The 25,965-nt window shown below is 38.1% G+C and overlaps 1 protein-coding gene across 3 annotated transcripts; it reads left to right on the plus strand.

Moving 5' to 3' along the window:
- Positions 1–508: 508 nt before the first annotated feature.
- ZNF215 (zinc finger protein 215) lies at positions 509–25,190 on the plus strand. 3 transcript variants are annotated; one of them, XM_068555166.1, is made up of 6 exons: positions 509–658; positions 4,142–4,703; positions 11,306–11,394; positions 12,777–12,909; positions 13,220–13,315; positions 23,384–25,190. In XM_068555166.1, exons 2-6 carry the CDS (start codon positions 4,304–4,306, stop codon positions 24,253–24,255), a joined length of 1,590 nt encoding a protein of 529 aa, XP_068411267.1. In that variant the 5' UTR covers positions 509–658; positions 4,142–4,303; the 3' UTR covers positions 24,256–25,190. The 3 variants fall into 3 exon arrangements, with proteins under 3 accessions (XP_068411267.1, XP_068411268.1, XP_068411269.1); XM_068555167.1 differs by lacking the exon at positions 4,142–4,703; XM_068555168.1 differs by lacking the exons at positions 4,142–4,703; positions 12,777–12,909.
- Positions 25,191–25,965: the final 775 nt, after the last annotated feature.

Genomic DNA, 25,965 nt, shown 5'->3' on the forward strand with positions numbered 1-25,965 from the left:
TCTCATATGTAACAAGCCAAAACTGGACTCATGGTCTTTTGCAAGATTTTCTACCGCGATGCAAAACTGAATAAATGAGTGAATGAGCGAATCAGCAAGTCAGTAAAAACCATGTTAAACCATGTTATATACAAGACCATATCTTTTCAAAATTACTTCACTGGTTTTTGATTCCAAGAAAATGGGGGAGGAGGGTGGGTGGTGGTGAGAAGGTAAAAAAATTTTGGCCATTTCTCCTAGATGGGGATGGAGGAAGCCACAGATGTTTGACAAGGCCTTTTCCCACCTACCCTAAGCGTGGCCCTCGATTCCTGGCCCGAGGGTTGACTCACGTCTGTGAAGCGGGCGCGGCCTGGGAAAGGGGCGGGACGGGCAGAGGCCCCACCCCGTCTACTTTACAAACTTGGGCCGCGGGGGCTTCTGGGGGCTTCCACGGCTGGTGCGCTTGCGCGGGAGTGCGCCGGCCGGCGTCTTGGCATTTAGTAGATACTGAGCCGGCGCTGGCGTGTAAGGGGCAGGTGTGGCCCGCGCTGCTTAGTTGTGGCGTGATTACTAACGCAAGCTTCCTCCCCGGGCTGGGAGGACGACTTCTGCGGCTCCTCTGAACTGGCTCCTGGGTGTGACTGAACCCATCCCTGGCTGGGAGCGGTGTTTGCAGGTATCACGCGGGTCAGCGGGCGGTCAGGACGCGGGTGCGTGGAATTGGGAATCCTGCTTGAGTGCGTCCACGCGGTCTCCTCGGCTTGTTCGCTGTTACCTGGATTCCAACTCTGTGCTCTGCAGTCTCTGCGGGAGAAGCTGGAGGAGGGCGCGAGCTGACAGAGATGGAGGCGTGGGCTGTGGTAGGAAGTTAGTGCGTGAGAGAGGAGAGGTAAAGAGGGCTGGGGTGGGAAACAGGACGGTTAGGTTCCAGATCCAGGTCTGCTGTCTCCTCTTCCATTCTGTGATGGGGGCAGTCTCCAGGCGTTTAATCTGCTAAATATATCTTGCTCAGCTGGTTTTGGAATGACTGATATGGATTCCCGATCCAGTGTGACTGGATCAATCGACTGGAAAAAAAAATGGAGAAAAGTTCATTCCAACTTGCCGTGCTGTCCCACTCATTCCTGGCCACTCCCTAAAACCTCTTTATTTCAGATGCTCATTTGCACACTGCTTTATGCTCCTTTTTACAAGCTAATCTCGGAAGGCGAAAGATTCTCCTTACCTCAGGCTACTGCTCTGCCTATGACCTATTTGATTAAAACAACTCTTTTTCACAGGTACTACCTTTTCCCCATAATTAGTGCCTGTTCAAGTTCCTTGACGCTGTAAAATCCTATGAACTTGTGTCAGCTGGTTATTTGATCTAACTCTCCAGATTCCTGTCACCTGCGCCTTACTGAGCCCTTCCTTCCATTGGTATTGGCTCAGCGTCTTAAATCTTCATTCCGAGTCCTACCATCATCCTTAAAGGTGTCTGTTTAGTACTTTAGAGTTTAAACTTTAACAGTTCTTGACTTTGTTTATTCCATTGGTGGTCACTTACAGACCACTTAAGCTATTCTCAGTCACAGTCATACCTTGGACCATTTATCACCGAGACTGTTCCTCTTTTGAAATCTTAAGTGCTAGCATATCATCCGGAACATCTCTAACCTGTCCTCCTAGCTCTATAATTATTTATACTGAGTAATTTATTAATTTTTAACCTATAAACTCCTAGTATATTTTGTTGCTTTTTCTCACTTTGAGTTGAACGTTTAATTCATCTCATTCTTGGTTAATTATATATATAAGGCTTTGCTATTGCCTAACAGTAGAACTCGAGCTGTTAGATTTTGAAGTGCAGTGTTTTTAGTGTTTTTAATTTGAGTTGTTTTTTAGAAGCAAAAGTTAAATTTCAAAGTAGTTGAGATTTTTTTCTATTTCTACTTGATGTTAAGATCTCGTTTTCATTCTGGTAATAAATGTGATTTGTACCACTTTTATTTACTTTTTATTTATTGAGGTTTTTGGTAGCTTAATAAATAGCAGCTTATGTAAGCATTCTCATAAGTGCTTGAATAGAAACTACATTCTATATGGTTTTATATATCAGGCTAAGCATGTTTTTCATGTCCTCTATACTATCAATTTTAGCTTACTTGTTAAGGACTGGGAAAGTTGCCTTAGTCTCCCATTTCTGTTGTGTTATTGTTGCTTGCATCTCTTGTTTTCTGAGGGTTTTGCTATAAATATATTTCATTGTGTTATTTGATATACTTAGTAGCAGTCATATTTCATTATGAGTTGTACCTTCAGTCATTTAAAGTTTCCTCTTTGTCTAATTTTATTCATTTGTGCTTTTAATTCAATATACATCTTAATTCAGTATATCCCTGCATATTATTGTTGTTTACATTTGCTTGTTATTTTTTCTATCATTGCTTTAAGCTTTGGAGTTCTTTTGTTTTGGATGTCTCTTAATTTTTTACATAGTTGAGTTTAAATTTTTACCCAGTGCATTTATTGTTACAATGGATATTCTTGTTGTTAAATCTGCTTTTTTTTTTTTTTAATGCTTACTTGGTTTTTTGTTTTGTTTTTAATATGTGATCTGTGGACTTATTTTTCTTCTTTCTCCCTGTATGTTAATTCTGAAAGTATCTGGGCCCATAGTTCATTGTTCTGCTGGAACTCAGTGAGTGATACCTCTTAAGCACTTCGGAACTTTCTTTTTTTTTTTTTTTTTTTTTTGGTAATGAACGTGTGCTTTCCTTAAGCTTTGGAGAAGGTTTGTGTTGGATCTCAGAATGTTCCCTCAGTTGTTCCACTTTGCCCTGTGTCCCCATGTAATGGGGATACTAATGAGTATATAAATGGTGTCAATACATTTCTACAAGACAGAAAGTGAAAATATGGTTTACAGAAGCAGTGTAGAAAAGGTCACAACTTAGAATATGCTAGGAGGTGGAAACCCATCTGCCTATGTGAATCTTAAGCTGTTTCAACAGAGTATGGCAGTGAGAGTTAAATAGAACATAGGAATCGAGTGAAGGGTTACCTGTGAAACACCTATTCCAGTCATCTCCCCAACCTCCCAGCCCTCTTCCCACCTACATAGAGAAGCAGTTTAGCTCCAGTGCCTTCCTCCCACAAAAAGTTCTTCCCTAAATAAATTGAATAAACCATCTGAGGAGAACAAAGGCTTTTAGGTTAGGTGTTGACATTTCATAGTAAAACCTTTTCACTCTGTTGTGTGGGGAGCCCACAACTTGACAGCCTGCTCCTCCACTCACCCTAAATCAAAGTCTGCCAATGTGTGTGTCTCACTGATATTCACATGGCTCTTGGTAAGTCTCCCATTCAGGGTAGACACCCATTAGGAAACCAATCTACTGATACAGAAGAAGTAGAAATTCATATGATGATCTGGAATAATCAACCTAACACTTGATTCTTAAATATGAGCAGAGAACTAGGGAATACCAGATGTCTAAAAACCAAGATAAATAGAAACCCTGACCACAGAATCAAAGGGAATTTAGGAAACAGAAAACTCAAATTAGAATCTTCAGAGAAATTAGAAACGATATTGTAACTGTACAAGCACAATGCTATGGAAAAAGAACCACTGGCCTAGAGGCTTATAATAAAAATGACTCCTGAATGGTAAATTGCATCTGGACTGGGAGAACTGTAAATCAGATAGAAAGCTGGATCTGAACTTCCCTGAATGTAGTGACTCATAATCTGGCACACTCTTTGGGGAACCCTGAGAGCTGCACTCGTAGAGTTGTGAGATATCAGCTCCTGTAGAAGGCTTTTGAGTCAAGATGCTTTCTGCCCAACCTACATGGTCCACATCCCCTTGCACTCGAGCTATACTCTGTGAGAACTGCCACTGAAGAAAAATTCCAGTTACTCACTCCTCTGTTAGCAAGCTTTGTTTTCTGTCCAATAGCCTTCTTAGTAACCTAGGTGCCAAATATGAGCTGTGGTAGTCCTGCAAGGTTTAAATGTTTCGTTGAGCCTAAGACCTCCCTGATTGATGGGCATTGCAGACTGGCTCATAGCGAATCCTAACAAATTAAAACTTTTGATTGTTATAGTCCGGGAATGCACTTTTTGACCTATCCATGTTCATTATCTGTAGGTCATATTTATGTCTTTTTTTCAGTCTCTTGGGTGCCTGAATATTGGCTCTGCGTCTGAAGCTCCTGAAACTTTTCTCACTGCGTATATATGTATATAGTACACAAGTGCTTAGCCCAAGCATGAGAATTATTGGAATCTTCTGATAAGACAAATTTGAACTGCAGTGGGAGCTCTGTATAGGAAGATGCAGCCTTTGAACAAGTTGACGGCTATCTCAAAACCTCAAAACCTGGCTCCTCATGAACAAAGTGAGGTCCTGAGAGCAGATGTGTCTTGGCAGCAGGAATCTATCCCAGTCGTGGAGACAGATGACTGTGAAGCCTCTCGTCTAAAGTTCAGACATTTCCAGTATTTGGAAGTGTCTGGGCCTCATGAAGCCCTGAGCCAACTCTGGGAGCTCTGTCTTCAGTGGCTGAGACCAGAAATTCACACAAAGAAGCAGATCCTAGAGCTATTGGTACTGGAACAATTCCTGACAATTCTCCCTGAAGAAGTCAGGACTTGGGTGAATTTACAACATCCAAAGAACAGCAAGGAAGTGGTGAGCCTCATAGAGGATGTGATTGATATGCTTAAGGATGAAGGTGAGAATATAGAAAATTGGAGGTAGAATAGTTGACCCTTCCCATATGAAGAAAAATTATCTTTTAAAAAAAATTTTTTATGGATGCATAGTTGATGTACAGTATTTATCTGTTATAGGTATATAACATAGTGATTCATAATTTTTAAAGGTTATTCTCCATTTATAGTCATAAAATATTGGCTATATTCCCTGTGTTGTACCATATATCCATATAGCTTATTTTATACATAATATTTTATACCTCTTAATCCTCTTTCCCTATATTGTCCCTCCCCCCTTCCCTCTTCCCACTGGTAACCACTAGTTTGTTCTCTATATCTGTGAATCTGTTTCTTTTTTGTTATATTCACTAGTTCTATTTTTTTGATTCCACATGTAAGTGATATCATAGAGTATTTGTCTTCCTCTATCTGACTTATTTCACTTAGCATAAGAACTTTTTCTGAAGCTAGAAGGTGTCAAGGGCCAGATCATGAAGAACTTTACTATATTAGGAAGGCTGAACTGAGATCTCACAGATTGAGTAGGGGAGTAAAATAATTTGATTTACCTTTCAAAAATACTGTGTTGGCTTCAGTGTAGAGCAGGGATCAGCAAACTATGACCACAGGCCAAATATTTTTGGAAATAAAGTTTTATTGGAACACAGCCACACCCCATTCATTTACATTTTGTCTACAGCTGCTTTCATACTATGACTAGACTTGATTAGTTATAGCAGAGACTGTATTGCCTGCAAAGCCTAAATAAAATATTTACAATCTGGATCTTTACAGAAAAAGTTTATCAACTTCTGCAGTAAAGGATAGCCCTGAGAGCTCTGAAAATAGGAAAACCAGTTAGGAAGTATTGTAGTAGATCAGGTATTAGAGAATGAGGAAGCATTTGGGAAAACAGAGGAGTTTGAACCTAAAGGGTTTACATATTAGGTGTGAATGGGATAAATGTTCTGGCTTGCATGAATGGAGCGTAAGTAACAGTTTTTGTTGGTGAGGAGATTGATATATTAATTATGTGGCATGTTGGATTTGAGGTCTTTGTGGGACAACCACAGTGAATAATCTAATATATAGTTAAAAATATGGCTTTAGTGTTCAGAAGTATAGCAATTTCTGTTGCTGCTGTAACACATTACCATAAACTTTGTTGCTTAAAACAATATGAATGTATAGTCCTACAGGTTTGTAGATCAGTGGGTCTCTCTGGGCTAAAATCAAGAAAGAAAAATATGGAAATGTATAGGTATGAACAGAAGTAGGAAAAATACAAATCCTTAGGAAGAACCAGTATTTAAGAGCTGGCATAGATCTAACTACCAATTATAGAAAATAGAGAATAGAGGAACATGTTAAACTATACCATGGGAATGCCATTACTAAAATCCAATCTGTGGGAAACTGCAAGACAATCCAGTTTCTAAAAATAATTGTAAGGGAGTAGGGAGGGGCTATGGAAGACGGATTTAGAGATTAAAAGAAACATAAAAGATGTGTAATTGATCATGTGAATGTGTGAACCTTATAAGACATGAGGCAATTGACTGGATATTTGACTAGGCATTATTGATTAGAGACAGTGATGATACTGGTATTGGGATTATATTTAGTCCTTATCCAAAAAGGAAATAAAATGAAGTACTGAGCAAAATAAGAAAACTCAGGGAAGCAAGCTAGAAAGGAGTAATCTAGAAAGCAAAGAACCAGGAAAGATTGGTATCTTGAGCTAAGAAAAAAGAAATCTTCAAGAAGGGAGTGTTCAACAATGTTGCAACAAAAAGGTCCTGTTAAGATGAGTATTGAAAATAATTTATTGAAATTGTTGATTGGATCAGTGGTCTAACATGGGTCTCCCTGGGCTAAAATCAAGGCATCAACAGGAATTCATTTCTTTCTGGGCCTCATGCTCCCTTTCCCCCATCTTCAAAGCTGGCAATGGTGAGCCAAGCCCTTTTCACACTGCCATCTCTCTGACACTCCATTCTATTGTCATGGTGTGTGCTGGCATACATGCACATGCTCACACTCACTCTTTCACTCTCTCTGTCTCACTGACCACAGCTGGGAAAAGTTCTCCACTTTTCAAGATGAATGTAATTTGATTGAGACCACCCAGATAATCCAGGATGATTTTTTTTTTTTTAATTTTTAATTTTTGGCTGCATCGGGTCTTTGTTGCTGCACACGGCCTTTCTCTAGTTGCAGCGAGCAGGGGCTACTCTTCGTTGTGGTGCTCGGGCTTCTCATTGCGGTGGCTTCTCTTGTTGCGGAGCACAGACTCTAGGTGTGTGGCTGCAGTAGTTGCAGCACGTGGGCTGAGTAGTTGTGGCTCGCGGGCCCTGGAGTGCACGGGCTTCAGTAGCTGTGGCGTGCAGGCTTAGTTGCTCTGCGGCATGTGGGATCTTCCCAGACCAGGGATCAAACCCGTGTCCCCTGCGTTGGCAGGTGGATTCTTAACCAGTGCACCACCAGGGAAGTCCCCAGGATGATTTCTTCATCTCAAGGATCTTTAACATTAATATTGCTGAGTCCCTTTTTTTTTTGGCCGTGCCATGAGGCTTGTGGGGTCTTAGTTCCCCAACCAGAGATTGAACCCTGGCCCTGGCAGTGAAAGTGCTGAGTCCTAACCACTGGACCTCCAGGGAATTCCCTTGCTGAGTCCCTTTTGCCATGTATCCAAGGATTAGGGCATGGACATTTCAGGGGGCTATTCTGCCTATCACATGGGTCAAAAAAATATGAAGTATGAGGTGGGAATGTGATAATCATTATAGACTATTCTTGGGAAGTTTGGGAAGAAAATGAGAGGTTTCAGGGTAATACAGGACCGAGAAAGGCTTTTGCTTTCTTTTAACGTGCCATGGATCCCTGAAGAACCCACTTAAAGGGTTTGCCCATATTTTACCTACCTTAGACCTCTCAGGGCTGAAATGGCTACCTGGCTAGCATTTGTCAGAAACATTTAATGAAAAATGTATTAGCCACTGCTACCTGGGACAGCAAATAAACAGTTGGGACAAACATAGACTAAACAAAAAGATGGGAGGAAAGGTGCTTTAGAGAGTAAGGGATTTGAAAGCTTCTACATATTCTTAGAGATCTAGAAGGCTGGGTACATGTTCAGAAAGACCTGAGAATTCCCTGATTCTCACCTCTGACTGGTCTTCAGGCTCTGCTCGAGCAGGAAATGAAGACTAAGGCAGGGGTGAAAACTATCTGGCTAAGTATTGAAGACATTTCCTGACGCAGACAGCCCATCTGCAAAGGCTAGGAAATGATTTTTGTTTTTCTGGTTTCAAGCATTTAAGGAAATCTCTGGAATCGCTAGCTAACCACCAAGTTAAGGAAACAGACTTAAGTGGGCACACACAACAAAGAATATAGACTTTATAAATTCCAAAAAATGTTGAAAACATCAACAACATTGATAAAACTTTAGCTACAATGACCAAGCAAAAAAGAGAGAAGACCAAAATAATTAAAATCAGGAATAAAGGTAGGGATATTACTACTGACCTTGCATAAATCAAAAAGATTATAAGAGAATGCTGTGAAAACTTAGATGAAATAGAAAAATTCCCAAAACTTCCAAAACTGACTCAACTCATCTGTAACAACTGAAGAGGCTGAATCAGTAATTTTTAAAATTTCAACAAAGTAAACCCAAGGACAACATGGCTTCACTGATGAATTCTACCAAACATTAAAACAATAATTAACACCAAACTTTCTCAGACTCTTCTAAAAAATAGAAAAGGCAGGAATACTTCCTAACCTATTCTATGTTGGGAGTTTTAATCTGATGCCAAAGCCAGAGAGAGGCATTACAAGAAAAGAAAACTAGTGAACCAAACCCAGCAGCATATTAAGAGGATTATACACCATGACCATTAGGGATTTATCCCAGAAATACAAGGATGGTTCAAATGTGAAAATCAACATTATACACCATACCAATACAATGAAGGGAAAAATCACATGATCATCTCAGTTGATGCAGAAAAAGCATTTGACAAATTTGTATATGAATGTTCATAGCAGCATTATTCATAATAACCAAACAAATGGAAGCAATCCAAAAGTTCATCAACTGATGAATGGATAAACAAATTGATATTCATACAGTGGAGTATTAGTCAGCCATTAAGAGGAACAAAGAACTGACACATGCTACAACATGGATGAACCTTCAAAATATGCTACTTTAAAGAAGTCAGACAAAAAAGGTCACATACCATATGACTGAATTTACATGGAATGCCCAGAATAGGCAAATCCAAAGAGACAGCATGGAGGGAAGGGGAATGGGAGGTGACTCCTTAAGGGGTATGGGGTTACTTTTGGGGGTAATGAGTATGTTCTGGAATTAGATAGTGGTGATGGTTGCACAACACTATGAATATACTAAAACCCATGAATTGTGTACTTTAGAATGGTTAATATGGTGAATTTTTTGTTATGTGAATTTTACCTCAGTTTTTTAAAAAGGTAAGGTAAAAGAGATTACTGCATCAAGCTAAGATTGGATGTTAGATATAAAGGATCAGTGTTCAAGGAATTTGAAGTCTGAAAAGAGTAAATCTGCAAGTGATTTACCATAAAATCCAAGCTGCGTAGAAAAGAAAGTGACTTCACAAGAGGGATGATAGACTGGGAGAAAATTAAAGAAGCAATGTACTATGGTGGAACCTTGATGAAAGGATAGGAAAGTTGAAAGGATAGGAAAATATAGTTAGGGATTGATTCATTCAAGTTTGTTCTCAGAGTAGAACAATCCTAAGTATATAAGGACCCCAGTATGAAAAAGGAAGTAGCTTGATTGCTGATGGTTGTTAGAAATAAGGTTGTCAAGGGTCTTCAGGCTGGGTTGTTGAAAAGATTATGATTTGGTGTGGAAAGCAACGGTTAGCTAAGTAAAGTTTTTACTGACCTAGTACAATTACTTATTTAATGCCTGTCATTCACAACAGACTATAGGCTCCTTGAGGGCAGGCATTTGTGTGCCTCACACATGGGAGGTACTCAGTAAATACGGTCTGAATAAATGAATTTGCAATAGCTTAGTGTATTACAACATCAAGAAGGCCCTAGCTAAATGGCATGAACCACTATGAAAAAATTTTTGTATGAGTGTAGAAAAATCTTTATGAGGAAATGGGAATGGAGAAGTATGAATATATCAAAACAACTACCAAGACCATAGTATTGGAGGATGAGAAGAGGTGGCTTTGATGGTGGCCAAGATCCATTTTAGATTAGAAGGGAGAAAGAATATTTTATAAAGAGCTAGGGAATGTATAGGAATTTTTCTTTGAATGGCATGAGAGTTTCAGACAACACAACTGTAAAGGTTCAGGAAGGAAGTCAGCAGGAAAGAAGAGTTATGGGAAGGAAACAATACTCAAAGCAATAAAAAAGGGATGGCTGATTGAAGGCTTTTGCATCTTTTCAAGATATCTTGCATATTTCCAAGAATGACAAGAATAAGAAACAATGTGATATTCTACTATGTATAAAATAGATAACTAATGAGAACCTACTGTATAGCACAGGGAACTCTACTCAGTGCTCTGTGGTGACCTAAATGGGAAGGAAATCCAAAAAAGAGGGGATATATGTATATGTATAGCTGATTCACTTTGCTGTACAGCAGAAACTAACACAACATTGTAAAGTAACTGTACTCCAATAAAAATTAATTTAAAAATTAAAAAAATCATATTAGAAGAAAATGTGGTATTGACTGTTCTAGGGGTTATGGGACTGAGGAAACTGAGGTTTCACAAAGTGTTATAGGCCTGAGTAAAGTTAACAGACTGTAATCTTGTGGCAGTATTCAAATGGCATGTTGCTGAGAAAGTTGGATTTTTTTTTTCAAATCCTGCCTTTATTTATAAAACATAAATATTTCCTGCATTGTTTCTATTTTTTCTTATTTCACCCTGAATCAATGAAAACTTCTTCACAGACCAGTATTGGCCCATAGTCTGGCATTTGAGGATTAGTGGTGTAATTAATGAATCTTGGAGAAACATTAGGGAGTAGCCCTTGGGTATATGTCTCACAAAAGGGCTGGAGAAGAGAATTGGTTGCTGCTCAGATCTTTATGTCCTGGAAGACTCAGTAGTCCAAGGTGACCAGACTGCCTAAGTCTGTGTGTAGTATACACAGAGCGACTTAGAGGAAAAGAATCCTTGAGTAGATTAATCCCCAATGTCTTTGAGAAAGTGATTGGTTGGGTAAAATATTCTTAGCTCCCAGTAAATTACAGCCTGTGGTGGCTAAGCCTTAGTTAGGATTTAGTTTTGACAAGATCAAAGTTTTTTTTTTGGATCTGCTATAACCACAGGTGAGGCATCAAAATATTATTTTGGCCTTCTCTCTGATCAAGTAGTTCTTGACCCCTCGTAGAATATGCAAATCACTTTTAGAGCTTTTTAAAAATATAAGATCTGGGCCCCACTCCTGGAGATTCTGGTTGCTGGTAGAGCCTGACATCATTAAATTTCAAACTTCTGAAGTAGCATGTTAAAAGTACTATAATTATTAAAAGTTTCTCCAAGGAAAAACTTGTCTCCCTAATGTTTTCCTTCATCTTCCTCAGGTATAACCTGCAAGGATTCTGCCCTACTCCAGAAGGGGAGCATCAAGAAAGAAAAAATGGAAGCTGACTCACTAACAGGCAAATCCCAGGTAAATTAGGATTCCACTCTATTGTAACGCTCTGCTTTTTCTTTTTAGGTCTGTGAACTTTTGCCAAACATAGTTCCATCTAAGAACATGACTATTTTAGTTGATGATACGCTGGACGTTGGATATATTTTAGTTGATGATACACTTTTTGGAAAATATTTAATTTTTGTATATTCTCTGTGCATCTATGCCCTTGAGATTGTAGATGATAATTGAAGGTATAGACATAGGGCCTACCCAGGGAATGTTTAGAATTAAAAGTGAAGGAAGCCAAGGTCAGAATCCTGAGCAATATCATTTAATAGGCAGCAGCAGAAGAAACCTCAAAGGATACTGAAATGAAAGGACCAAAGTGGTAGAGGAAAACCAGGAAAATATGATGTCACTGTGAAAGCAAAGAATGACCATATTTCAAGGAGAAATCCTTTAAAAGTTCAGAAAAGTGCAGCCTGAGTAGTGTCTATTCTCTTAACATCATGGAGATACAAGCATGCATGGGAATAGAAGCCAGGTTGCAGAGGGTTGAGGAAAGAGGAAAAGTGAGGAAGTAGGCAAAACACATGTAGACAACTTATTCACAAAGACTGGCTCTGAGGTAGAGGAAGGATTTGTGTGTTTCAGTGTGATTGAAGGTAACTATAAGGACAAGGTTGAGAATGCTGGACAGAAAAGTGCAACAGCTGACGGGATGAAGGCCCTTATAACCAGTATTTATGCAGTGCCTAACATTTCTAAGGGCTGGGAATATGACAGTAAATGAAACAAAATGCCTGCCTCTGTGGAGATTACATAATACTAGAAGTAGACAAACACAAGCAAATAAGATAATTGCAGATGGTAATAATTGTTAGGGAGAAAATAAAGAAACAGACTGATTAGGAAGATGGCTACTTTGTTGGGTAATCAGAAAAGGCCTATCTGACAAAGTGACATTGGGCTCTGAGACCTGAAGGATGAGGCATTAGCCAACAGTGTTTCTCAGTTAGAGATGCTCCCTGTTCTGCTAGGAGAGCCTACATTTTCATTATAAATTTCCCTCAAATCTGCCTTAAACTCTTCCTATTCTGAACTCTTTCTGTGTAAATTATTTGTACTCTATAGTAATTTTTTGTTCCACAATTATTCCAACCGGTTTTTCTCCTCAGTTAAAATGTAAGCTAATCTAGAGTTAGGACAGCCCTTCATTTTCCTTTCCCAGCCCTCAAAGAGTACCAAGTTGATAGGCCCCTAAGGTAACTTGATTTTTATCACTTAGAACTCCAAACATTGTCCTATCAATTTTTTTTTGTATATTCTCGCCACCTACCCTGTTCTTTCCAAATTCATTTCTCCTCTAGTAATATTTTTGAGACCTTTGATTAAAAAGGAACTTAATGTTTTAGGAACCAGTGACATTCAAAGATGTGGTTGTGGAATTCAGCGAGGAAGAGTGGGGGCAACTGGACCCTGCTGTAAAGAACCTGTACAGGGATGTGATGCTGGAGAACTATAGGAACCTGAATTCATTGCATAAAGGTGGCGTCTGCGTATTTACCTCATCTGCCCTTTAGTAGTCTCTTCATCTACTGTTAAAAACTACTGTTGAAGTGGTTGAGGGCATTTGGGTTTCAGTTTAGGTTTCGTAATAACTTCTGGGCACAATAGCAGATTTTCTTGCTGTATGTGACTGAAAGTCCTTTCTGATGTAGAGCTAGAAATACACAGGTCCACTGGCCTTACCTTTTATCAGCTCTTAGACTACTACTTTGGGATGGGATTCTCTTCCCTATAAAAATGTCTGAAATGTGTTTGTTTGTTTGTTTGTTTTCCTTTTCCCCATGTACAGAGCATCTACTTTCCAAACCAGCTGAGACCTCCAGGTTGGAGAGTAAGGAAAAAAGTTGGATAATGGAGCAAGAAATTCTAAGAACAACTGTTTTTGGTAAGCAACAGGTAGATCTGAGGCATTTGTAAGAAGCTTCTGTTCATTAAATACACAGATAATGTACAACCCAGGGTTTGAGTTGTTGGTTGGGAGGTGACAGCAAACCAGCTAAACTTTGAAGAAGAAAAGCCATTGCTTTTTGTTCACAGATTCCTTTTCTTATATGGACAGGCAAAAAAGTGGTGTGGGTTAGGAACACAGACTCTTTTTTTTTTTTTTTTAATTGAAGTATAGTTGGTTTACAATGTTGTGTTAAGTTTCTGGTGTACAGCAAAGTGATTCAGTTATGTATATATATATATAAGTGTGTATATGTATATATATATATTCTTTTTCATATTCTTTTCCATTATGGCTTATTATAGGATATTGAATATGGCTGCCTGTGCTATACAGTAGGCCCTTGTTATTTATCCATTCTATATATAATAGTTTGCATTTGCTAATCCCAAACTCCCAATCCATCCCTCCCCTCCTCCCTCCCCCTTGGCAACAACAAGTCTGTTCTCTATGTCTGTGAGTCTGTTTCTGTTTCGTAGATAAGTTCACTTGTGTCATGTTTTAGATTCCACATATAAGTGATACTATATGATATTTGTCTTTTTTTTTTATTTACTTAGTGTGATAATCTCTAGGTCCACCCATGTTGCTGCAACTGGCATTATTTCATTATTTTTAGAGCTGAGTAATATTCCGTTGTATATATGTACCACATCTTTATCCGTTCACCCGTCAATGGACATTTAGGTTGTTTCCATGTCTTGGCTATTGTAAATAGTGCTGCCATGAACATTGGGGTGCATGTATCTTTTTGAATTATAGTTTTGTGTGGATATATGCCCAGGAGTGGGATTGCTGGATCATATGGCAACTCTATTTTTAGTTTTTTAAGGAATCTCCATACTGTTCTCCATAGTGGCTGCACCAGTTTACATTCCCACCAACAGTGGAGGAGGAGGAACACAGACTCTTAACACAGGCAGAGTTGCCTGGGGCAGCCTCCCTGCCAAGTTTCCTCTTCTGTAACGTAACAGTGTTTACCTCCACGTTACTGTGAGGATTAAATGAGTTGATATGTGTAGCACACTTAGAACAGCCTCTGGCATGTGGTGTTATATAAGCAAATGTTAGCCAACCTAACATTAAATCATATTCTCTCTTTTAAAGAAAAGGAACTGCTTTATACTAGGGTGACTCCAGTAATCTTCCATTTTTCCTTATTTTACTATAAGACCTCCTTAACTTGTGCCTTCCTACCTTCATTGTAATCTCTATATTCTTATTAACATTTTGTTTGTGAGAGATTAGAAATTGTTGTGTGCTTAATATAAATTTTAGTAAGTAAAGTATGAAGAGGAATATAACTCACCCTGTTACCTCACTACCCAGAGCTATGCAGTATTAACATCGTGGTTTGTTTTCTTAAGCCATTTTCTTTGTGGTGATGTGTGCCTATGGCTTGTAAATATTTTTCTCCAAAACTGGGATCATTGAGAATGTGTCATTATGTGTTCTGCTCTTCTCACCTCATGTGATATCATGAACAAATACCCATTTAATTAGTCTATGAAAATGTGGTTTCTTATTCGCATATGACAGCCCCTCACATGCATGTATAATAATTAACCATTCCCCACCCCAACTGTTGGACATTTAGTTTGTTGCCAGGTTTTCAGGCATATCTGATTCCTTTCACAGGATTCCTTCTTAGAAGAGAAACTTCATCCCAAAGGGTATAACTATATTAACTGTCTTGTTACATTAGGTTATATTGTCTACAAAAGAACTATGTTGTCTACTACCAACTCATACTCACTAATAATGAGAGTGTTACTATCACTTTAGTTATTATATCTCTGTTATCACCCGAGCAAACACTGGGTATTATTTACCTGAAATCTTAATTTGTTAGGCAATTGACTCCATTTCTTCTTTCATAAGGTAAATCCTCTCCCTGATCATCCTTTCGACCCCATTTCTCCCTGCTTTTTTTTTTTTTTTTTTTTTAATTTTTTTATTTATTATTTATTTATTATTTTTATTTTTGGCTGTGTTGGGTCTTCGTTTCTGTGTGAGGGCTTTCTCCAGTTGCGGCGAGTGGGGGCCACTCTTCATCGCGGTGCACGGGCCTCTCACTATCGCGGCCTCTCTTGTTGCGGAGCAGAGGCTCCAGACGCTCAGGCTCAGTAGTTGTGGCTCACGGGCCCAGTTGCTCCGCGGCATGTGGGATCTTCCCAGACCAGGGCTCGAACCCGTGTCCCCTGCATTGGCAGGCAGATTCTCAACCACTGCGCCACCAGGGAAGCCCCCTCCCTGCTTTTTTTAACTTATATTTTCACCATTTCTGCCTCATTCTCCCATTAGCTTTTTAACATTTTCAGGTCATTATTAATTTTTTAACTTTCTCTCTCAAGCCTACACCCTCTTCTAATACTCTGTTTCTTACCTCTTTATAGCCAGACTTCTCCGGGTGTTTTATACTTGCTTTTCTCTTTTCCTCACCTTTTATTCCTCAACCCGTTCTGTTGAGCTCTTACCCGAAAAACTAATCTTAAACAGTTCTTGTTCAAGTCACTCATGACTTTATTGGAGCGAGCTCCAGGGGACACATTTTAATTCCTTATCTCATTTGACTTCTCAACAGCAAGTGACACTGTTAACTGCTGCTCGTTCTGAAAACACTCCTAGGTTCCTGTAATACTCCTGAGTTTCTTCTTCTCTTTCTGGCTAGTCTGTCTCTGTCTACTGCAGACCTGTCCTTCTGTACCTATCTAATACATTTCAGTTTGTCAACATTTGATCTCATCCTGTCTTCTCTTTTGACTCTGTATTTTCTTCCATCTACAACTGCAGCTTCAATTATCACACATTTATAGCAGCTTACAAGTTCATATCCCCAGCTCAGGCTTCAGCTCTGAAATAAAATTTATATACACGTGACATTTCTCTTGGATGTCTCAAAGATGCCTTAAATTTCATAAAACCCAAGTGATTTTTTTCCTTTCCAGTATTCTTCCATTGTTCCCTAGCTGGATGAGCTGCCATCCATCCAGTTATACAAGTATAGTTTAAGTATTATCCTTGACAGCCTCTTCTCCTTCACCTATCTAATACTTGTTTTTTTATCCTAAATATATCTTAAATGAATCTACTTCTCTATCTGCAATGCCACTACTGCAGTCCATGTCCTGTCATCTCTCACCTGAACTATCACCATAGCCTCTTGTCTTAATACAAGATCTTGGCTTCCCTCTTAGCTCTGTCTCCCCTCCACAACTCCAGTGTTTGAACCACACTGCAGTCATGGAGATCATGGTTTATCATGTACTTGCTGAAACCTCTGTACTGAATTCAGTTTTGCTTACTTCACAACACACTTGTCCCTACCTACTTCTCCAACCTCATCTCACAGTACATCCTTTTTGCACTCAAACCACACTGATCTACTCTCAGTCAGCCAGCATCAAATATGTATTAGCGTCTACTGTGCCCTGTGCACTCTGATAGGTGTTGGGGTTCAGTAGAGAAAAAACACTTCCATAGGGAACATATTTCTGTTGTCCCTTGAGTGTGGCTTGCCCTCTCCTATCACAGGACCTCTGTGCATGTTGTTTCTTTACTTAATGCTCTTCCTCCTATCTTTGCCTAGTTGACTCCTATTCCTTCAGATCTCAAATAGGTCCATATCTCCTCAGGGAAGCCTTTCTTGACTAGGTTAGTTTTTTCTATTATATACTCCCATAGCACCATATTCTTTTCCTCTTACCATTTATCACAAATACACTCTACATGTGTCTCTGTGAGTCTTTGTCTCGCCCTAGGCTTTGTGTTCCTTGAGGGAAGGCAACATGTCTCTTTCTGCCTACATTTATATCTCCGCCTTTTGCACATATGTAGGAACCAAAGAAACAGATAGATAGATGGATAGATACTGGATTATGCGAAAAGTAAAAATTATTTGTTTTGGTCATCTGTGATTCAGTAAATGGTTCTTTTATGTCCGTTATCAGGATTCTAGAGGTTTTTAATTAGTATATTACAAGCTTATGTTAAATTCTTACTATTGACCATATTTGTGGCAAATGAGATGTGTCTGAAGACATTTTTAAAAATTATTTTATTCATGGAGCCTGCCAAACATATTTTTTATGTTATCATGTATCTCCCCCATTGTTTTATATCTGTTAATTTTATACATAAGAATTTTTCCATCCCAAAACTAAGGTACATTTTTTCATTTTATTCTAGCTCCATCTACTTCATTATTTAAATATAATATACCTTAATCAATCTGGAATTTACTTCAGTAAATGTCATTTATTTTCCCAGTTAATGGATTTTGGTGGATTAATGATGGCCACAAAATCTTTGTCACTCCCTCCATTAAAGTGTAGATGTTGTTTTCCCTCCCCTTGACTCTGAGCTGGCACTAGATTCTTTGATCAATAAAATGTAGCAGAAGTGACACTGTGCCAGTTCCAGGTCTAGCCTGTAATAGGACTTGCAGCTTCTGCTTCTTTCTCCTGGAATTCAGCAGCCACTAGTTCTAGTACTGTGATATCACTATGCTTATGAGAAGCCCAACTTGGCCACATGGAACATGTATATACACACACAAATACACACATGCATCATGTATTTTTTTTAAGATTTCCACATTTTTTAAAATTGAAGTATAGTTGATTTACAATGTCATGTTAGTTTCAGGTGTACAGCAAAGTGATTCCATATATATATGGAATATATATATATATTCTTTTTCAGATTCTTTTCCCTTAATGGTTATTACAAAATACTGAGTACAGTTCCCTGTGCTATACAGTAGGTCCTTGTTGGTTATCTATTTTATATATAGTAGTGTGTATATATTAATCTCAAACTCCTAATTTATCCCTCCCCCCTTCCCCTTTGGTGACCATAAGTTTGTTTTCTATGTCAGTAGGTCTATTTCTATTTTGTATTTAAGTTCATTTGTATCATTTTTTTTTTTAGATTCCACATATGGGTGACATCATGATATTTGTTCTTTTCTTTCTGACTCATTTCATTTAGTATGATAATCTCTAGGTCCATCCATGTTGCTGCAAATGGCATTATTTCATTCTTTTTTATGGCTGAGTAATATTCCATTGTATATATGTACCACATCTTTTTTATCCATTCTTCTGTTGATGGACACTTAGGTTGCTTCCACGTCTTGGCTATTGTAAATAGTGCTGCAGTGAACATTGAGGTGCATGTATCTTTTTGAATTATGGTTTTGTGTGGATATATGCCCAGGAGTGGGATTGCAGGATCATATGGTAGTTCTATTTTTAGTTTTTTAAGGAAACCTCCATACTGTTCTCCATAGTGGCTGTACCAATTTACATTCCCACCAACAATGTAGGATGGTTCCTTTTTCTCCACACCCTCTCCAGCACTTATTATTTATAGACTTTTTGATGATGGCCATTCTGACCAGTGTTAAGGTGATACCTCATTGTAGTTTTGATTTGCATTTCTCTAATAATTAGGGATGTTGAGCATCTTTTCATGTGCCTTTTGGGCATCTGTATGTCTTCTTTGGAGAAATGTCTATTTAGATCTTCTGCCCATTTTTTGATTGGGTTGTTTGTTTTTTTGATATTGAGATATATGAGCTGTCTGTATATTTTGAAAATTAATCCCTTATCAGTTGCATCATTTGCAAATATTTTTTCCCATTCTGTAGGTTGTCTTTTTGTTTTGTTTATGGTTTCCTTTGCTGTGTAAAAGCTTTTAAGTTTAATTAGGTCCCATTTATTTATTTTTGTTTTTATTTCCATTACTCTAGGAGATGGATCCAAAAAGATATTTCTGCATTTTATGTCAGAGTGTTCTGCCTATGTTTTTATAGGAGTTTTATAGTATCTGGTTTTACATTTAGGTTTTTAATCCATTTTGAGTTTATTTTTGTATATGGGGTTAGAGAATGTTCTAATTTCATTCTTTTACATGTAGCCTGTCCATTTTTCCTGGCACCACTTATTGAAGAGACTGTCTTTTCTCCATTGTATATTCTTGCCTCCTTTATGGTAGATTAATTGACCGTAGGTGTGTGGGTTTATTTCTGGGCTTTCTATCCTGTTTCACTGATCTGTATTTGTTTTTGTGCCAGTACCATACTGTTGTGATCACTGTAGCTTTGTAGTATAGTCTGAAGTCAGGGAGCCTGGTTCCTCCAGCTCCATTTTTCTTTCTCAAGATTGCTTCAGCTATTCTCAAGATTGTCTTTTATGTTTCCATAGGAATTAAAAAATATTTTGTTCTACAGTGAAAAATGCCATTTTCACAGTATGTATATAGTAGTGTGTATATATTAATCTCAAACTCCTAATTTATCCCTTCCCCCTTCTCCTTTGGTAACCATAAGTTTGTTTGTGTAATGCCAATTACACAAAATGTAATTTGATAGAGATTGCATTGAATCTGTAGATTGCGTTAGATAGTATAGTCATTTTGGCAATATTGATTCTTCCAATCCAAGAACATGGTATATCCGTCCATCTGTTTGTGTCATCTTTGATTTCTTTCATCAGCATCTTATAGTTTTCAGAGTACAGGTTTTTTGCCTCCTTAGGTAGGTTTACTCTTAGGTATTTTATTCTTTTTGATGTGATGGTAAATGGGATTGTTTCCTTAATTTCTCTTTCTGATCTTTTGTTGTTAGTGTATAGAAATGCAACAGATTTCTGTGTATTAATTTTGTATCCTGCAACTCTACTGAATTCATTGATGAGCTCTAGTAGTTTTCTGGTAGTGTCTTTAGGATTTTCTACACACATGTATATTTTTAAGGCTCACCAAATGTTTCAGATCTAGAATAAGAATCAATGATCCAAGTTTACTAGAGATAGTATAAAGTAAATTTGGATACAGAATATAAAGCCAGATTTTGGAGAGTTTAACTAACTAGGTGATTTGAGAAGTTGGGGGAAATTGTTAGGCCAAAGAAAGGCAGAGGTGGTTTGGCATGGGCTGGTCTCCAGGAGAGAAGTAGGCAGAGACCCAGAATTAGGCTAAGGTTTAAAGTTTATTTTTGTTTTAGGTTAGAGACAGGAACAGTCTTAGATAAAGCACAGTTTATGAGTTTGGAATTAGTGGTCAGGAATAAGCCAGTGATTTGAAATCTATTAGAGCAAAAAGAGAACAAATCATGGGTTAATATTATGTGTAAAGATAAACAATGGTATTAACACTAAAATCAACAGATTCTTAGGCCTATTACCATAATTATTTAATATTTACCTGAAGGTTTTAACTAATGAAAGAAAAATAAATGACACAAATGAGAAAATTAATAGAAAAGAGAAAAAGCTATTTGTGTATGATAACTTTCTACTTAGAAAATCCAAGAGACTCAGTATCAAAATGATTATATCTGTTTAGAATTTCATTAAGGTGGCCAGATATAAAGTAAAAACATTAGCAGCTTTTCTACATATTAGAACCAAGCAACTTGAAAATAACAAAATACATGAGAGTGATTTTAAAAATAGAAGTAAGGAAGTTGCATGAAAAATGAGTTGTACAAATATGAGGAGAACATAGATTTACTTAAGGAAATACAACTAGGAATTTTGCTATTTAATAAATACTACTAGAACAAAATTACGGTTTTGGTCATCTATTATTTCTAACAAATTACCCTAAAACTTAGTGACTTAAAACAGTTATTTTATTAATTCTCACAATTTCGTGAGTTGACTTAGGAATTCTTACATCCCATATGATGTTCGCTGAGGATGCAGTGTTCTGGGAGCTTGACTGGGGTGGAATGGCCAAGATGACTTGGCCATTCCAACTATGATCACATAATTGGAAATTGGTGCTAGATGTCACTGGGAACTTAGCTAGTCCTGTGGACCACAACACCTATACATGGCCTCTACTGAGGCAAAGACTTCTCACAGCATGGCAGCAAGGTTCTGAGAGGGAACATACTGAGAGGAATTGAAAGCTGTGGGTCTTTTAAAGGCTAGGACCAGGGACTTCCCTGGTGGCGCAGTGGTTAAGAATCCACCTGCCAATGCAAGGGACACAGGTTCGATCCCTGATCCGGGAAGGTCCCACATGCCGTGGAGCAACTAAGCCCTGCGCTTTAGGGCCCGCGAGCCACAACTACTGAACCCCACATGCCTAGAGCCCATGCTCCGCAACAAGAGAAGCCACCGCAATGAGAAGCCCGTGCACCACAATGAAGAGTAGCCCCCGCTCACTGCAACTAGAGAAAGCACGGTGACAAAGACCTAACGCAGCCAAAAATAAATTAATTAATTAAAAAAAAAATTTTTTTTTTTAAATAAAGGCTAGGCCCAGAAATAGCCTAGTATCACTTCTATCACATTGTGTTGGCCAAGCAGTTGCAAGATCAGCGCAGATTCCAGGGGAAGAAAAATAGACTCCACTTCTCTATGAGGAGAGTATCAGAGAAAGTGCCATAATTCTGATCTGCTATAGTCTGTCCTCTGGCCACAAATTAACTTTATTTTTCTCCCTTGTTAATTACATTTACTCTCTCCTAAGATGTCATTTCACTATGGCATCAATCTTGAAGTCCAGGAACTCATCCTCTAAATTAAGTCCAGGTTTGGAAGAGGTTCCTCTCTCTCTGAAAACCTGTGAGTTAAAGGGACAAGTTATCTGCCCCCACACATCCAATATACACTGGTGAGGTAGAGACAGGAAAGCTACAATCGATATTTCCATTATATTCCTAGGCTTCATCCTAGGAGATTCTGATTTAATTGTCTAGTTTCCAGTGTGGGTATTTTACAGACAAATAATGATTTCTCATAGAGATTAGACTAAAGAAGGCTGAATTGATATATACTTGACAGAGTTGGATGTATCAGTGAGAGCTGCTTTGAGGTAAAAGTCATTTCATAGAGTAAAGTAATAGTACCTAAGGACAGATTAGATATGAGAGATAAAGAGCAATGGTTATTCAAGTTCTCTTCATGAACTCTAGTGTAAATGTTAGAAGGCCAGTGACTCACTGAAGGAAAATGAGGACATTGAGGGAAGTTCTTTCCACATGGAAGATGATAGTCTCTCATTTGTTGAGTTTTGGAAGAGAGTAGGGATAGTCAAGTAGAGGTGTTCTAGTGACTGTGTGAAACTGGAAAGCTGAAGGTCTTGCTTGGCTACCAGTAAAATATAGAAGATAAAATCGTTAGGTATATCTGATGTTATGTGGAAAAGGAGAAAGAAGGGAAGTCAGTTAAATTTAATTTTTTAAAAAAATGCTAGAATATACAGTATACTGGGTATATTTATATAGAAACTAAGTGAAAAAGGAATTTGAGAAGGAAAGTGGAACTTTATCAAATGAAATAGAGAAACTGAAGGCAGGTGAAAACAGAGGAACCCAACCTGAATCAAAATAGGTAAAGTTTTGAGTTCTAGGAAACACATAGAAGTGTCTGAGCACTGTTAGAATCAGGAGTGATTATTTTGAGCCCAGGATAAGACTGGTTTCCCTGCTATCATATATTACAGTTCTTTCTGCCTCTGCTAAATGCAGGGAATAATTGCTCTGTATGGAAAATAGGGGCACTGTGATTGCAAGTTTGCTTTTAGCTGTTAAGCTATGCAGCCTATAAATTTAGACATGTTCCTGAAGAAATGATTAAATTGGTATTTTTGAAGGGCTATTATGTGGAACAGCTTGGGGTAAAAGAGACGGGATGCTAGAGAAAGGAAGATTAGGTATAACTTTCACAAACTAGTTACGAACCAGTGATGGCTTGAACTGTGATATGCCATGCCATCCCAGTTCATATGCTGATATTTTACCTAAGTTCTGTGTATTCTCCTTAGTATTCTTGAATAGCTCTCATATTTTGTGATCTCTTGATCCTTTTTAAAATATTTTTATCCCATTTATTTCTTCTGTAATCCTTGTTTTCTAACCTTGCCTCACATTTCCATTCTGTATTTAAAGACCCATAAAATATGCGTACCCTTAAATGGCTTAGCGTCCCTTTCCTAATTAAGCAGTTTCCCTTCTTCTAGTTCATGGAATTTTTTATTTACTTTTAGACAGAGAGAGAATTTCAGAAAATCAGGATTTAGTTCCAAAGCAGAGAATTTCTGGAGAAGAATCATCCCATGCAGTGATTATGACAAGACTGACTGAAAGTGGACATCCTCCTTTAGATGCCTGGAAAAGTGATGATTGGTTATATAGGAACCAGGAACACTGGGATATAAATTTGCCACACGAAGCTTTCGTTCATAATGCAGTCTACACTGAGGAGGGAGACTTTGAATATAGTGAAAATAAGAAAAGTTTTGATGTTAAGTCAGTTAACTCAACTTTTGACACACAACAGGGAGTTCCTATGAGAAAGGGTTCCCCAAAGTGTGATCAGCTTAAAACTAACTTCGAATTTAATTTAGACTCAGTAGATAAGCAACATTCAGAATATAACGGATGTGGGAATGCCTTGAACTTGAGTACAGATACTCAGCACCCAAAAAGTCATGCCACAGTGAATTCCTATGAATGTTATCAATGTGGGAAGGCCTTCAGCCGCAGTTCATCTCTTGTTCGACATCAGATCATTCACACAGGAGAGAAACCCTATAAATGCAATGAATGTGGAAGATTCTTCAACCGACGTACAAACCTTACTAAGCATCAAAAAATTCACACTGAAGCAAAGGCCTCCGAAGGCAATCAATATGTAAAACCCCTCAGTCAGCCTGAAGACAGTAATAAAAATCCAAGACTCTGTTCTGCAAATAATCCCTATGAATGTGTTAACTGTGGAAAATCCTTCACCCGGAGCTCCTCACTTATTCGACATCAAGTGATTCATACAGGAGAGAAACCATTCAAATGTAAGGAATGTGAGAAAACCTTCAACAGGAGTTCAAACCTGATTAAACACCAAAAACTTCATACTTGAGAGAAGTCCTATGACAGGAAGAATGTGGCATTATCTTCAGTCAGAACTCATTCAAAGTCCATGAATTTATTCTGGAAGGAATCCTGTGAATATAGTAAATGAAAGAAAATGTTTGTCGGAGATTATTCTTTAATTGATATGACTGAATTAATATGGAGATAAATCTGTTATTGGATAGAAATCTGAGGGAGCTTTTCCAGGCTTCAAATGAACTCACAAGGGCTCAGAGTTAAACATATCAACATGATAGTGTTTGTCTGTCATTATTCCGATATCCATTACCATCATCTTTCCCTAGTTCATAAATGGAACCTATGGAATACTTATATTCACCTGATCTATTGATGAAGTAGATATTAGGGAGGTGCCAAGCAATACCCTTGGAGTTGACATCTAATAAAACTCAAACTTTCAGTCCTTATAAGAAGGTCACAAGAAACCAGGAACTCACAAGAATATATCCATAGAAGGACACTTCTAAGGACTGACTCTGAATTAATGGCGAAGACCACAGTGACAGCCAATTACTTCACACCTAGTAATATCCTTAGGTGTCCTGGTGCGGAGTGGGGACTGGAATTGGAAGAGGGTTTTCAACTGCAATGGTGGGTGGATGTGTTGTTAATCTACATGTATTCTCAGTATCTGCATTTGTTGAAGTACTGTTTGGGATCTAGGCTTGAGAGACATCCATAGCCTTGGGCTGTCATTTATCCCAAACATTAAATGGTGAACAGAGTGTCCTAATACTCTGTGTACCAGAACTCCTCTGTTTTCTGTAAGCTACATCAGGATCCCAAAGGGTTCTTGAGACAAGATGTTTATCTTAATTTGCCCCCAGAGATTCATACTGGAGACATTCCCAATGAATGCTGATGGTGACTTTTGACAGAGTTCATATGTTATCCAAAAGCAGAAAACATATTCTGGAGTGAACCCCTACGATGAGTTAATAAATGTGAAAAATTATTCTATGTTCATTTGTTCATTCTTTACATCACAAGCTGTTAAATTAAGACAAAACCCTACACAAGTATTGATAATTGATAGGGAAATTCATATAAACATAAGGCAACTTGTGAAGAATCCTAAGAGGAAAACACTCTGAACATAGGAAATTCTTGAGGTATATAGTTCAGTCATTCATCAAAGCAGTGACATGTTTAATATAATGGATTATGACATTCTTCTTTTAGGCATTCTAAGTCTAATAGTTCACCTTTTTTATAAACTATAATTTTCTTTTGGCTGGTTGAAAGATAAAAGTACTATTTTCATTTGTTATCTTTTTTCTCAACAGCTAGCTATTTGGGCCTAAGTAAAATACTTATTTTTACTCCTAAATCTCTACGCTTTCCAAAAATTAAAAGATCTATATACTATTTACTAAGCTAAACATACTTAGATTCGAAGAAAACCCCTTTAGAGAGTACACTTAACATTTAATTTTTGCAGAAGAGTTACAGCCAGTTAACATCTTCCAGCCTTTTTCCATAAACCTATTTACTTAATAAACATTTGAATTTCACCATGTGCATTCAAAGGCAGGTATCTAAGCTGAAACATGAAGAAAGTGAAAATTAGCTAGATTGTGTGGTGGAGTGTGGGAATGTTAGAAGAGATGAAAAAGGAGAAACAGAGTACAGAGCTACAGAGTGATGAGGGCATGGCATCAGGAAACACGTTCACTGACTGGAATGTGGCACTGCA

Source organism: Eschrichtius robustus, chromosome 11 (genome assembly GCF_028021215.1).
Source record: "Eschrichtius robustus isolate mEscRob2 chromosome 11, mEscRob2.pri, whole genome shotgun sequence".
Lineage (NCBI taxonomy): Eukaryota > Metazoa > Chordata > Mammalia > Artiodactyla > Eschrichtiidae > Eschrichtius > Eschrichtius robustus.

Excerpts from the sequence above, each read along its gene's own strand:
- ZNF215 (XM_068555166.1), top strand. The coding sequence starts at position 4,304 with ATGCAGCCTTTGAACAAGTTGACGGCTATCTCAAAACCTCAAAACCTG. Across the intron at positions 4,704-11,305 it reads TGATATGCTTAAGGATGAAG|GTATAACCTGCAAGGATTCT; the intron begins GTGAGAATATAG and ends CATCTTCCTCAG. Across the intron at positions 13,316-23,383 it reads TCTAAGAACAACTGTTTTTG|ACAGAGAGAGAATTTCAGAA; the intron begins GTAAGCAACAGG and ends ATTTACTTTTAG.